This window comes from Eublepharis macularius, chromosome 3 (assembly GCF_028583425.1).
Source record: "Eublepharis macularius isolate TG4126 chromosome 3, MPM_Emac_v1.0, whole genome shotgun sequence".
NCBI classification, from domain to species: domain Eukaryota; kingdom Metazoa; phylum Chordata; class Lepidosauria; order Squamata; family Eublepharidae; genus Eublepharis; species Eublepharis macularius.
The window spans coordinates 90361370-90376567 of NC_072792.1; the positions used below are offsets into that span (position 1 = coordinate 90361370).

Here is a 15198-nt window from a genome sequence, read left to right on the forward strand (position 1 = left end):
TGAAGACAATACAAATGCCATAACTAGAGATATGTCTCAGTCCAGAGCAGTTAAATCTGTTCATGCTTCACTGAAGTGAATGTGACTGAAAGTGCAATCCTATGTAGAGTTGCTCTAGTCTAATTCCACTGATATTGTTAGACTGGATTAACTCTGCATAGCATAGCATTGTTACATGCACTGAAGCAGAGTAAATACAGAACCAAAAACCAAAGTCCTGTTAAATAACTCACTGTTAGCTGCAGACTTGGTTTGATGCTACCTCAGCGTTTGAACAAGTTATTGAGCTTAGACCCTGATTTTTGAACTTACTGTACTTTCTGGTTCCTCCAACCCAGCATTTGCTATCTGTTCCATAGCATAGTATGCAGGCCTTTTCCCACAGACTCAGGTGCATGCAGCCTGCCACAGTATGCAAAGACCTGAGGACAGGAGCACTAAGTATTAGAAATGGTAAAGCCCCATGACCATTCATACAATTTAGGGGCTGCTGTAGCACAGTGGTTAAGTGGTTTGGCTACGAATCAGTACTCTACTGTTCAAATCCCACTACTGCCATGAGCTCAGTAGGTGGCCTTGGGTAAGCCACTCCTCTCAGCCCCAACTCCCCAACTGTATTGTGGGGATAATAATAACACTAATTTGTTCACCGCTATGGGTGAGGTACTAATCTGTCTAGAAGAGTGGTATATAAACACATTTTTGCAAAGTCAAATGTGGTGTAGTGGTTAAATTGTGGGACTAGGATCTGGGTGACCCAGGTTCAAATCCCCACTCTACCACTCTGGGTGACCTTGGGCCAGTCACATGCTCTCAGCCTAACCTACCTCACAGGTTTGTTGTAAGGATAAAACAGAGGAGAGAAGAGTGATGTAAGCTGCTTTGGATCCCTATTGAGAAAGGTGGGATATAAAGTAAATAAATAAATAAATAATCTGCAGAGTGGGTTTGAGCTCGCCTGACTCTGGGCAAGATGGAACAGAACTATGCAATCCTATTTTCCTGCATTATGCAGGGGGTTGGACTAGATGACCCTAGAGGTCCCTTCCAACCCTATGATTCTATGATTCTATGAACTGTGCACAGGGAAACACCACTGGAAAAAACCTGCAGCTCTTCTCAAATTAGGTCAAGTTGATTTGGCAAGGGAATGTCAAGTGAAGAAGAGTCAAAACCACAAATCCATATGAATCTATTATGATTTTCTACAAGACATTTTTGGCTGCTAACTGCACAATTTTAAAAACATTTTCCTGGGAGCAAGCCCCACTGTCTAGGCCTGAGTAGGATTCTGAGTAGATCTGCTTAGAATTGCTTCTTAAGAGGAGGAGAGTTTCCTGCATCTCAAAATCACATCCTTCCCTGGACCTATGCATCTGGCTTTCTGGTATTCCACATCCCTCAATGTGGACCAATCCACAGTTTCAGAAGTGCACCATACCTACTAAAAAGAAAGATTTTACTATTGGAATAGCTAATCTTATCAACACTTTTACCTGTAAATGGCCTGTTTGTCTGCATCCATTGGCGTCTGGGACTCTACTGGAGAAGGACTCAAGCCCCCTGCATCCGCTTCCAGACAGTTTGGATCCTGCTCAGTTTTTAACTCAGTTACTACTTGCATCTGCTGGAAAAAAGGATGCTTTATATTACCAGATGCATAGAATCCCTAATAAATCATCTGTTTTCTAAGCACAGAGAAATGCAAAGGTCTAGTTAAGTCGCCAGAAGGTTGGCATGACTTGGCAATTATTCAAAAAGAACAAACATTTAACAAAAAACTCTTTTGATCCTTGTAGCATGGGGGCATGGCAATAGTGGAAAGGATGATATAAGTTTGATTCCCGCTTGTGAGAATAACATGCCATGAAATACAAAGCTATAAAAAAATTACATTACTAATAAAATATACAGTTCTAAATATCAAGATATATTTTTAAAATTTTTTCATGATCAGTTAGATGAATACTGATATCTATCTACTTATATTTATAGGTATTTATAACGTTCTCTGTAGGTAGACATTTACATATCTACGGCTGCATTTAGGTTTTGCAATCGACTGTGGTTTGTTTAAAGTACAGTTCGTTGCACAAATCCTGGTCTTGTAGCAACATAAAAACCAACAAATTTATTGTGCCATAAGCTTTCAAGAGCCCTCCTAGTCCAAAGCATGAAGCCTCATGTTCAGTTGACAGACAGATTTATGACCAGAACTACAAACAGCTGGATGGAGATGGAGACCTGAAGGCTGTCATTGGTTGGCTGCTATAATTGGGAGGAGGGCAAGCCAAGTCTGCTTCTTTTAGTTTCTGACTAAAAACCATTGGTCTCCCTCTCATTAATCAATTTTGGAACTTTTACCTCTGAGACTAAATAAATCTTTTATAGGTATCACCACATAATCCCTAGGAATAATAATTTGAAAATCATTAATTAAACTTTTGCAACTACCAAATTTGTCTGATAATGGCAGCCATTCATTGTTATTACTTTTATGAAACAGTGAGTTGGACCAAGCAAAGTGTTTCCGCAGGCACAAAACAAGGATCCCCTTGCCACCAGGTGCAGGACGGGACAAGGGAGACGCTTCTAGCTGCCATGGAGGCAGGAGGGGTAAAAGAAATCCACGGTCTGTTGGCAGAAGTCTTTGCACCGTGGAAATGTGGGATTGGATTCAAGCCAATGGCTCTTCAGAAACAAAAATTTCACCCACATCTGACTGTGACATCTGAAAGCAGCTTATATTTGCAATATTTCTAGTGGAGAAAGTAATTTCATTTTCAGTTCTCATTTTTGGTAGCTTATGTTTAAAAAAGAAGTACATCTTTTACACTGCATATTTTTCATTAAAATTCTCATTATCATTGTCTCATTGTCTGGTGCTATTTCCTACGGCCGTCTCTTAAGTTATCAGACCACACGTATATACCAAAAATACAAACTCAGGTATTTTTCATCTAGATCATCTGAGGAAAAGTTTACTTTTAAAACTTCATTTTAAATTTAAGCTGCAACTGTAAGGATACTGCTTGGAAGCAAGTTCCACTAAAATTGATAGGATTTGCTAACAAAGAAATATATAATGAATCAGGGTGCCAACTACTTATTCTCAAGTTCAGGTTTTCATGACATATTTGAAAAAAACAAAAAACACAACAATTTTATTCAGCCTCAGAAAGTTATTTTTAAGCTTCAGGAATTAACTTCAAAAAGAAACACACACCCAAGACCATAGCTTTAAAAGGCAAACCAAATGTTGTATGTCAATTACAATATTATAATACTTACACTCTGAAAATACTAGAACTGATTTCAAAGTGGTTAAGCAAAATATGCATAATCTCAGCTCTATAAACACAATGAATACAAATGTTTACTAAACTTTTTTTCCTGTATTGCTGGTGTTTTTCTGTATTTTTTCAATATTATAAACTAACTGGGTCCCCACTGAAGAGAAAAGCAGGATATAACTAAATAAATATAATAAACAAACAATTCTCTATGGTGTATGGGGGGGAGGGGCGGAGTTCCGTGGGCTTACTTTTGAGAGTGCTGCTAAAAGGAAAACTGAAGAATACATACAGTTCTTTAAAATATTGCAAATATTGGGTATTTTCCTATGGATAGCATATAATTTGATTTTTAAATTCTTAAATACAGTATAGATAAAACAAAAGAATATACCCATCAAATGCTTTATTTCTACAGCCAATCTACTAAGAGACTGGTTTCTGTGGACAAGTTTCAGTTTGAGTTGAAAAGACCACAGAGGAGGAAAGAAATGCTGACAACAAAACCAAGGTTTGTTTTTAAAGTCATTGTGAAAGACATAGAATTGGGATCATAAAAAAGTAAATAGTTCCCAATAAGATTTTTAAAATACATGGTCAATGCGTGCAATTAGGATGGGTCAATAAAAGGTACAGGCAAGCTTTCACAGTCCAGAGGAGAACTGTTGAGTTTCTGGCAGACCACACAAGGCCAACAATATTGGCAGTGACAGACATGCAGCTTAAAGTTTTATAACGACATTCAGGTAACAAAGTATCAAAAGCATAATCAGATTTTTTTTGTGAAAGACACTAGAAGACCTGACACCCACCAAACTCAGAAACGATGACAATCATGTTATGTACTGCTTGAGTAGAACGAAGGCTCCTGAGGCCTACAAAGCTATTGGTTGTTTGAGAGCCAGCATGGCCAATCAGAACTGTTACCTTGTAGTCCAATCACTGTGCTGAAAAATAGATACTTGTATATGGTTCATGCAAACGAAAGATTCTAGCTGCTTACATTGTATTGGTTGTAGTAAACGTGGGTGTGGTTTCTACAAGTATAAATTGGTTACTGTTGAGCCTAAGTCTTCAGTCTGTCTGCTTCCAGTTTTCAATAAAGATGTTTATTATAATAAAGAGCTGTTAATCTCAACATACAATAAATGTGCGTTGTTCAAGTATCAGAGCAGCAAATAAACTTAAAGCACTACATTTACCTGCTCACAGTGAGCTACTTGGACTTAAAGCAACAGAGAGTGGAGGCTATCCCCTGGTAAAAGGGACCATCAATGTAGCTAAAATTAATTACATTGTGAAAGAAAAGGAATAACTGGGCAGGCGGGGGGCATATACAGAAGCCAAAAATATACTTTGGTTGGATTCTGCAGATCTATTCTGCAAACAATGGCACTTTCCTCCAACACAAGGAGCCTTCCCCTGACACAAAAGGCACTTCTACTGGCAGAAATTCCTTGCACTGAAGGAAAGACCCCTATTTGCATAACAGATCTATTTAAAGGCAAAATGATAAACTTTGTTTAGCTCATCAATCCTCTCCAAAAAGAATGTTTCTGACAATTCAATTGCTTCGTACCTAACCTTCTACAAATAGAGCTAAAAAAGAGCTAAAATACGATACACAAGCCAATGATACAACATGGAAATAGCTTCAAATGCTGGGTGCCATAATCACTGAACAAAACACCTGAACCTGCTACTACGCAGCGCACAGATATCCTTACCTGTTGTCCATCTTGGTAGTTGTCTATACTTATTGTCTGTGTTGCCATCATGGTTACCAAGAGCTTGTAAGTCAAATCATCATATCGTAGTTCAAATTTTCTGAGGGGAAAAACCCAAAAAATGTTAGCAGTTTTTTTAGTTATATACTACAAAATAGATGACTGAATTGCCAATATAATTAAAACTGTAGTTTTGTTAATGATGCAATTATAGTTATACATGTTTTCTTTATGAACCCATAAAATCTCATGAATCTTCTTCTCAAAAGTAGGATTATGATTGTTGAGGAATTTCCCTTTCTGAAATTCACTTTTTTAGGTCTAGCCATTGATTCTTTATTCTCTTTTTTTAGGAGCATGATTTCTCATTTCATTTCTCTTCAAAGAGAAATCAAGGAGTCCTTTTGTTACTTCAGCCCTCACAGTTGTTTTATGTTATACATCCCAGGGTGGTGCTCTAGCAGGATTATAGGAAGGCTTGGGAAGATGTTGCCTGCCTCCGAGTATCTACGGAGTGAAATTCTAAATTTTGCAGAACCTCCTTTCCTGCCCCTCCTCTTTTCAAATTTCTCTTTGATCAAAAAGGAATTGATTAGAAACTGACTCCAAAAAGAGAGAAAAGAATTGTTGGATTTCAGGCAGAAAATGGGTAAAGAAGAATTAACAACCCTACTCAAAAACTTCTTGACAAAAGCCAACAAGACAGTAACCTTTTAAATTAGATGTTCTGGGAAAAATATACAAGAGGATTAAATTTATGTATATTTCTCACTTGTCCTGATTCTTGTAACTAAGCACAGGAACGGTCAGAAAAATGCACAACTACACCAGGCACTGCCACACAATACTGACACAATCATTTAGAACATGAGTACTGTACATTGACTAAAATAAAAATCCCTAAAGGATTATAATTATTGCACTTTTATCCCATCCTTTCTCCAAAGAGTTCATGGTAGTAGATATGATCTCCTGCCTTCCTTTATCCTTACAAATACCCAGGGAGACAGGCTGAGTGACTAATCTATTATTTTGTGGCAATTTTAACCCTGACTTTCTGGATTAAAGGGCAACATCCTAGTCACTCTCAAGTATAAACCAAAAGTACCCAGGGAATAAACAACACAGTACAAGCCCTTCTGGGAACAGAAACATCATTGGTTTTTTTATTGTATCCTCTTGAGGAATATTTGATATCGTGACACACACAAGACAGATAGCACTCTTGGGTATTCTTACAAAGTCTGAGAAAAGAATAACTTCTCTAGGTGTTGATACTAAAATGCCAGTTAAAAATTGTCCAGTGGCCGCACTAAATAATAAACGGTTATGGCTTTTCTCATGAAGAACATGCACATTCTTTCACCAACACATGCTTTGACAGTACAACAGGTTTCCCTACACAAACATCACCAGTTACCTCTCACACCTCCAAACCTATTTTCCTTCATTTCATTCACCAATGCAAAGTTGCTTATTTTCTCCATGCAAGACTTCTGGGGTACACAAACAGCAACCTCAGTACACACAAATGTAGCTAGTTGCATTTGCTTCTTTGCTGTCACAATGCATTTATTTTCCAGCATCCACAGACTGCATCCATGAATAGATTGGTTCACATCAAGAGGTCATATGAATAAGCAGCCAGTTTACCTGTGTGAAGCAGGAGCAGATGCACTGAGTCCCTGAATGCATGCTGTACTTTCTTCTGAAAATGTATACTAATTATCCAACCTCCCCTCCCCCCCCCAAAAAAACCCACTCACAGGAAGCTTCAGACATTACAATATACATGTGGCAGGAGCTACATAAAAATTATCTCTACCTAAGGAAAAAAGGTCAGTTCTAACTTTTTTTCTTGTGGAGTGACAAATAGAAGCTGAAGATTCTCTGTTGAATTTCAGTTGTTATGCTTGTTTGTTCACTTTCATATACATTTTCAGGTACGGAGAACCCTCTCTTTTCTTCTCTAAGTGAGCAAAATGCCAGAAATTAAGTATGAAATTGCACACTGAAAATTGTAACACTTTGGGTTGGATCCAGGCCTTTTCACTGAATCTCACCTATTCCTCATGTCACATCAGGCCCTGTCTCACATGACTTGTCCATGCAGGTCCCATGATCTTCAACTCAGCGTTTTTGGCAGGACCCTTCCTCTCTTTTTGACCAGCAGCTGGCTGGATACAAGCCATTTAGTAGAGATGAGAGTGGACACAAATCAGTCTGTAATAGTTACTACTGTGATCAAATTAGAAGAGACCACAGAAAAGCATTAAGGGTATTTGCAAATATGAGAAATCTCCAAAAAAGTCATGTCATGCCATTACTGCAACACACCTCTCCTTGGGTTTTGAAGAAACTATAAGAGAATGCTAGACAGCAATACTGTCTAGTACCCTTAGTTTTAATCAAGCCACTTTAATCAAGCCACTTTACACATATTTTACTACTGCAATCTACTCATATGATCCTTTATATAATAGTATTTTCTTACTTTCAAGATGAATGTGATTCTTTGAGCGCTTGCCAAAGTATTCATTGAGCTCTCAGTGCCCACCTATGAAAACTTTATTCCTGGTAGCAATTCAATAACATGAGTGAACATGGTAACCAAATATCTGAAATTTTCTGTGGTGTGACTGTGAAACTGTACTTCAAACAAGCCTCTGGTTCATGGGGGACAGAAATATACATAAATTTTGGGGCAAGCTGGCCCTTCGTCGATTATCTCAGGAAGGATTGAAAAATGTAATGAAGATGCATATAAAGTCATGAAGAAGAGATTCCAGGAAGAAAAAATACCCTCTGAGGGATACCTTCACTTTCATCGCTGCTGTCTGAGATATTAGTGGAAGGCATGTTCAAGGATTAATACTTCCACCTGAAATTAGATGGCAGACTTTACCTTAGCCAATGCAGCTTTGGGCTACTATAGACTGCAGGGGGTTCCTTAAGGACTGTAGTTGGTCCCAGATAGAGGGATGACCTCACTAAAGCAGCTGGTTTCCTTTGCTTGCATTCTATAAACAAAAAGAGTCTAGTAGCACCTTGAAGACTAACCAATTTTATTGTAGCATAAGCTTTCGAGAATCAAGTTCTCTTCATCAGATGCATGGTACAGAAACTGGTCAAATATAGAAGAGGAGAGGGGAGGAGAGAGAAGATGCAATTGGGGGGGGGAGAGGGAGGATGCAACCAAAACATTCCTTTTCTAGTAAATGTAAACATCTCCTTTTGGTATGGAGATTAATTGGCTTGTGTGAGGCTTCAAAGGAGTTTGCCCTGTTGGTTTGTAGCAGCAAAACAACCAGGCCATCCAATTCCAATGTAGTATAAGCCTTCGATAACCACAACTCTCCCCGTCAGATGCATCTGACAAAGAGAACTGTGGTCCCCGGAAGCCCACGCCAGGTGCTACTGGGCTCCCCCAGACCCCGCCTCTGTAAAGGAAATCTGTTTGGGACTAAATAGGGACTATGAATGGTTATCACATTATCACAGGTAACAGATTTCCTTTACAGAGGCAGGGTCTGGGGGAGCCCAGTGGCACCTGACGTGGGCTTCCGGGGACCACAGTTCTCTTTGTCAGATGCATCTGACGGGGAGAGTTGTGGTTATCGAAGGCTTATACTACATTGGAATTGGATGGTCTGGTTGTTTTGCTGCTACAAACCAACACGGCAAACTCCTTTGAAACCTCACACAAGCCAATTAATCTCCATACCAAAAGGAGATGTTTACATTTACTAGTAAAGGAATGTTTTGGTTGCATCCTCCCTCTCCCCCCCTAATTGCATCTTCTCTCTCCTCCCCTCCCCCCCTCCTCTTCTATATTTGACCAGTTTCTGTACCATGCATCTGACGAAGAGAACTTGATTCTCGAAAGCTTATGCTACAATAAAATTGGTTAGTCTTCAAGGTGCTACTGGACTCTTTTTGATTTTGCTACCACAGACTAACACGGCTAACTCCTCTGCATCTATTCTATAAACAGGATGTATTGTTTTGAGACACTGCTGCAGTTAAGATGATCACCAAAAATATGGGGTAGATTTGATGCTTACCAGTAAACCCCTTCTTCCTTCCTGATGCAAACACTATGCCCTTTTTTTTGTCAAACAGTTCTCTTCTCCCTAGTATACTATACAGCCTTTCAGCTATTGTTCGTACCATTCCTATGATGATTGTGTGTAGGTTTCTCAGAGTTTTATTTTCTCAATTTTCATCACATTTAGACTATTTACAACTGGAGATAACAGTAAGGTTGTCTTTCCTACCACTGAAGGGCTCCAATAAGAACTATGGAACCCCTAGTGATACCATAACCCACTAGGTATGGCTTTCCTCTTTGAGAGGAAGGGAATCCATTTGCAGATTTTCTCAGATGCATACAGATGTCACAGAATCATACTATTTTCTTAAATTCTAACAAAAGTATTGCATAAAACTGCAAATACAGTGGGGAAATGTGCTTTTATTATACTACACATGAAGTATATGTATACTTCATACTTTTCCATCTAAAAATCTTAAGATTCCAACCTTATTCTACAGATTTGGAGGAGTTTCAAACTCAAAATCAACTTGTGTGGTTAGAATCAAAGCATCAAAAGGCGATCTGTCTTCTGAATGTATTCCTTTACTTGCTTCACTTGCATTCTATATTTTCAGAATTCTTCCCAGCTTCCCATTTCTTTCAGTACAGTCCTAAAAAGAGGCTGTTTCCATGTCCTTAACACAGCGCAAGACTCACAGAATGCTGGTGGCTTTGTTGCGTGATTTCTGACATCACTCCATCATGATGCCATTTTCGTGGCACCCTCGTAACTACCTGCATCTGGGTGACGTTGGAAATTGCACTACAAAGCTGCCAGTGTTCCATGAGTCTTGTGCTATGTTAAGGATGTGTGGAAACGACCAGAGTTACATCAATTGGATTGTACTGTGAATCTTTTAAATGTAATGTTGTTGCAACTTTCATGGGTTTTACTTCCAAGACTGAAATGAACAGGACAGCACTAGCATGTTGTAATGGTAGTACCAGGAAAAGTTTGAATCTCGACTAAACTCACTGTGTGACAGCCATGAAGCACACATCAAGCCAGTTAAGTCAGGCTAATCTACCTCAAAGGGCTGTTGAGAAGATAAAACGGGATGGGAGTATGTCTACCAGTTTGAGCACCCTGGAAGAATGATGGAATGAAAATGTACAGATTTTAATCTATATGCCCCTATACATCTATTAATCCCAGGTGAATGTTTTCCAAATGGTTGTGGTGGGAATGTCACCCATGCAGTGCACCATACAGTTGACCCTCACCATTTTCAGGGAGATCCATTCCCAAGATCACTACAAATAGTGATATCTACAAATACTAGGGGCCAGGGGTCTGCTACCTCCCACTAACAACCGTACCAAAATTTCTCACAAAATGCAACCATTTAGTGATGAGGATGATGGTGCAATCCGGGTAAAAAAGAGGCTAAACACTGGGTCACATGATCATATTATGGACTGCAAATAAGTGAAAATGCAAGTCGTGAATCTGTGAACGAGGGTCTACTGTAGTGTTATAGATAAAAGCCACGGTTTACCTCTTAACCACAACTTCTAAAACAGTGCTGCATCTCTCTCTTAGAGTGACTCTTCCAAGAGGAGAGCCATTTAAATTGGACGGAAACAACCGGAATGGAGGAAGGCTTTGAACCTGAGCCAAAAGGAAAGGTGAGGTATAAATATTTTAATATATAAATACATTTTGCTCTGGGCAGTGGTAGGACAGCAGTAAGATCCACCCCATTAATTTTATGAACATGCTTGTGTTTGAAAGAAGGGGGAAAGAACATAGTAATATAGAGATATAGTCTGCAAAGAATTAGGCTGTGCTCCAGAAACAAAAACAAAACAATAAAGAATACCAGGAGACCTTAAAAAGAGCCCTGCTAGATCAGACCAGTGGTCCATCTAGTGTAGCAACCTGTTTTTCACAGCGGCCATCCAAGTGCCCTGGAGTGCCAACGAATAGGGCTTGGAGGTCAATGCCTTCCCCGATGTTGCCTCAGAAGTCTCTCATCATGCAGTTTTTTATACACAATTGCACTATACAAATTATGATAGAAAGTAAACACATGTAGAAGTACAATGTGGCCATCCTCGAAATTTCAAAACATAAATTAAGATTGGTGAGGGTTGATTTAAAAATCCTCTAAACTTCTTAGGACCAAAACAGATTTCCCAAACTCGCTTAACAACAGATTGTGTTAAAAGTACTACAATCAAAGGAAGCTATGATCAACTGCTCATTGGGAGACAACTGTTCATTCAAAATACAGTGGCTGAAGTGTTGTTTTATTGTGTTGTCCCAAGTTGTTTTATGTCACAAGGGAAATTTCTGACCAGAGTATTGTGACTATCAAGCAAAGATTTTATAATCTATTAACAATCTTGTTCTAAACCAAGGAATAAACCAAGTTAACATACTACATTATTTGTAGTTTATTTTACTGAAGAAAAACAGTGTTTCTTACCAGTAACTGTTGTTCGTCGAGTATCTTCTGTGCAGACACACATTGGGACTGCGCATGCGCAGGCCGGCCGCGGAAAGATTTGACTAGCTATAGAATCGTGAAGAGGGGGACGCTCGCCGGTTCCGCGCGTGCGCGGTTCCGTTCCCGCCAAAACCGGCATACTTAAGGCGAGCGTCCCCCACATTCCCTCAGTTCCCCTGAGCCGCCGGAGGCCAAATAGTACGAAACAGCACTCACAGCGGGGCAGGAGGGAGGGAATGTGTGTCTGCACAGAAGATACTCGACGAACAACAGTTACTGGTAAGAAACACTGTTTTTCGTCGTCGTCCTTCTGTGCAGCCCCACATTGGGAGTATAGCGAGCTACTCACCAATGGGGGCGGGTGTGAGTGTCACTGAAACAACGAGTGCAGGACAGCAGTCCCAACTGCCGAGTCACGTCTCGCATTCACGTCCACAGAGTAGTGTTTGATGAACGTCGAAGGAGACGACCAGGTGGCAGCTTGACAGACGTCCCGAAGCGGAACTCCTCGCAGGAATGCAGCAGAAGCAGCTTGCGCCCGGGTAGAGTGGGCGATCACGGATAAAGGACACCGCACACCAGCTTTAGCATAACAAAGTTTAACGGCAGACACCAACCAGCGGGAAATGGACTGTGGGGAAGCAGGCAGACCCTTACGGGGTCCAGAATAGCAAATGAACAATGCAGGGGACTTCCTACAAGTTGCTGTTGCATGCAAATAAAACAATAAAGCACGTTTCAAATCGAGAGTGTGCAAGGCTCGTTCCCCTGGGGAAGAAGGGTTGGGAAAAAATGTAGGGAGGATAACCTTCTGTTGCAGATGAAACTTGGTTACCACCTTCGGGAGGAACTCCAGACTAGGGTGCAGGACAACCTTATCAGGGAAGAACTGAAGAAAAGGGGGATCAGCCCGAAAGGCAGAGATCTCCCCAACCCTTCTGGAGGAGGTAATAGCCACCAGAAACACCACCTTTAATGTCACCAATGCCAGCGGGCAGGTAGCCAGTGGTTCAAAGGGCGGAAGCATCAACTGTGCCAGAACCAAAGGTAAACTCCACTGTGGAACCGGGGGTACCCTGGGAGGGAAGGTTTTGAAAAGCCCCTTGAGAAACTGTTTGGACAAGTGATGGCTGAACACGGTTCTCCCATCAATCCGCTCATGAAAAGCGGAGATCGCAGCCAGGTGGACCTTAATACTGCTCACAGCCAGACCACGTGAGTGGAGATCCACCAGGTAATCAAAAATTAAAGGTAGGGGGCATACAAAAGGGGAAGCCCCTTTGGGAGCCAACCAATGGGAAAAACGGGACCACTTGCGCTGGTAAGACAGCCTAGTGGAGAGCTTTCGTGAGTTTAAAAGGATCTGCAAGACCTCAGCAGAGAAGGTCACTCCGGGGCCAGCAGGAGCCAGGCCGTCAACTTCAGAACCCCCACATTGTGGTGCCACACACCGTCCCGCAGCAAGAGGTCCGGGGCGGTTGGGAAGGGCAGGCAACATCCCTTCGAAAGGGAGAGCAGGAGGGGGAACCATTCCTGGCGAGGCCAATATGGAGCCACCAGGATGCAGTGGGTGCGATAAGCTCGAATCCTGCAAAGAACCTTGTGCAGGAGCGGGGTTGGAGGGAAGGCATAAAAGAAGCCTGGGGACCAGGGTATCTGGAAGGCATCTCCCAGGGATCGAGGATCCACCCCAGCCCTGGTGCAAAACTGCGGGGCCTGTCTGTTGGAAGCCGTAGCAAAGAGGTCTACCTCCAGAAACCCCCACTGGCGGAAAACTGGAAGGAGATATTTGGGCTGAAGGGACCACTCGTGCTGCGGGAGAAACACCCTGCTGAGGGTGTCTGCGGACACGTTCAGCTCCCCCGCGATGTGAATCGCTCTGGGGTAGACATTGTTGTGGGCCGCCCAAGACCATAGTCGTGCGGCTTCCTTGCAGAGCCTGAGTGAAACCGTTCCCCCTTGCTTGTTCACGTAGTAGCAGGCCGTCGTGTTGTCGGACAGGACCTGGACCCGCTTGTTCCGGAGCACATCTGTGAAGGAAGCAAGGGAGTACCGGATTGCACGGAGTTCTAACACATTGATGTGCAAGGAGGCCTCAGAGGGCGACCAGACATCTTGCACTGTTAAAGAACCACAGCGGCCACCCCAGCCGAGGTTGGAGGCATCAGTGGAGACAGTAACGTCAGCCACGAAAGTGCCAAATGGAGAGCCCCGGGATAAATTCTCAGGGAGGGACCACCAAACCAGGGAGCGCAGCACACCCCTTGGGATGGAGAACTTCCGCTGAGGGGACATCAGAAGAGGGTTAAAACGTCGAAGGAACCAGGTTTGCAGGGGCCGCATATGGAGGCGTGCCAGAAGCACTACACTCGTAGTGGAGGCCATAAGCCCAAGGAGTGTCTGAATAAGTAAGGCCGTCTGGTAGCGATGAGACAGGAAATAACGCACCAGAGAAACCAGGCGGTTTAAACGGTCCAAAGGTAGGAACGCCCTCCCTAAAGAGGAGTCCAGAACTACCCCAATAAACCGTATCGTTGGCGTAGGCAAAAATATGGACTTTCCGAAATTAATGAGAAGGCCCAAGCTATTAAGCAGGGAAGTGACAAGGGAGAGCTGATCCCTGAGCCCAAGGGCAGATGGCCCAACCAGGAGCCAATCATCTAAGTAGGGGTAGATGACACATCCTTGAGAGCGTAAAAAGCCCACCACCACAGCCATACATTTGGTAAATACTCGGGGGGCGGAAGCCAACCCGAAAGGCAAAACAGTGTATTCATAGGACACTGACCCACAGAAGAATCTGAGGTATTTCCTACAATCCTCACGTATAGAGATGTGAAAGTAGGCGTCTTTCAGGTCAATAATGGCCATCCAGACTCCAGTGTCCAAAAGCTCTATAACCTTGGACAGGGTGAGCAGCCTGAATTTCTGGGTCACAAGGTAGGAGTTGAGACCCCTGAGGTCTAGGATAGGGCGAGAACCACCATCCTTCTTATCCACTAGGAAGTACCTAGAATAGAAACCATAGGGAGAGGTGGAAAGATCAACCACACGCACAGCACCCTTTAGAAGCAACTCCTGAACATTATTATTCAACAGTGAACCAGAAACAGGTGTATAACGAGGGGGCAGAGAGAGTGGGGGGGTGCAGGTGAACAACAATTTGTAGCCATGCTCTACAATAGACAACACCCAGGAGTCAGTAGTGATAGTCCGCCAAACGGGCAGAAACGGTCGGAGCCTCTTCCCAAACAAGGGGGTCTGGCCAGCATCCTGGGAGGCAGGCAGGGCAGCGTCCAGATCTAGTCAGAAGAGCTGCTTCGGACCCGACGCCGGACCTTTCGGGGAGCGTTGAGGTCCCTGTTTCCCTCGGTTCCGAGAAGACCTTTTAGCAGCACCCTTCTGCGAACCGGAGAAGGAACGGTGGCCGTAGTAAGTGGAAGAATAGCGGCCTTGGCGCTGGTGGTAGGGCTGGGAAGACTGGTAGGGCGTTTGGAAGGACTGGAACCGAGGAGCACGATACCTCGAGGCCGACTGGTCAGCAATCACGCCGAGGGACTTAGCCGTTTGGTGATTTTTCTTCATGAGGGACAGGGCTTCATCCGTCTTCTCCGAAAATAAGAGGCTCC

The 15198-nt window shown here is 42.6% G+C and overlaps 1 protein-coding gene across 4 annotated transcripts in view; it reads right to left on the bottom strand.

Moving 5' to 3' along the window:
- PKNOX1 (PBX/knotted 1 homeobox 1) overlaps positions 1-15198 on the bottom strand; it is a 47148-nt gene that overhangs the window by 18434 nt on the left and 13516 nt on the right. For 2 of the 4 annotated variants that reach the window (XM_054973681.1, XM_054973679.1), the window contains exons 2-3: positions 5021-5120; positions 1497-1624 (exon numbers count right to left, since the gene is read on the bottom strand). In XM_054973681.1, the coding sequence (XP_054829656.1) occupies positions 1497-1624; positions 5021-5071 (179 nt within the window). In that variant the 5' untranslated portion in view covers positions 5072-5120. Of the gene's footprint in view, positions 1-1496; positions 1628-5020; positions 5121-15198 lie in introns of all 4 variants that reach the window. The other 2 variants (XM_054973680.1, XM_054973678.1) reach the window with 1 other exon arrangement.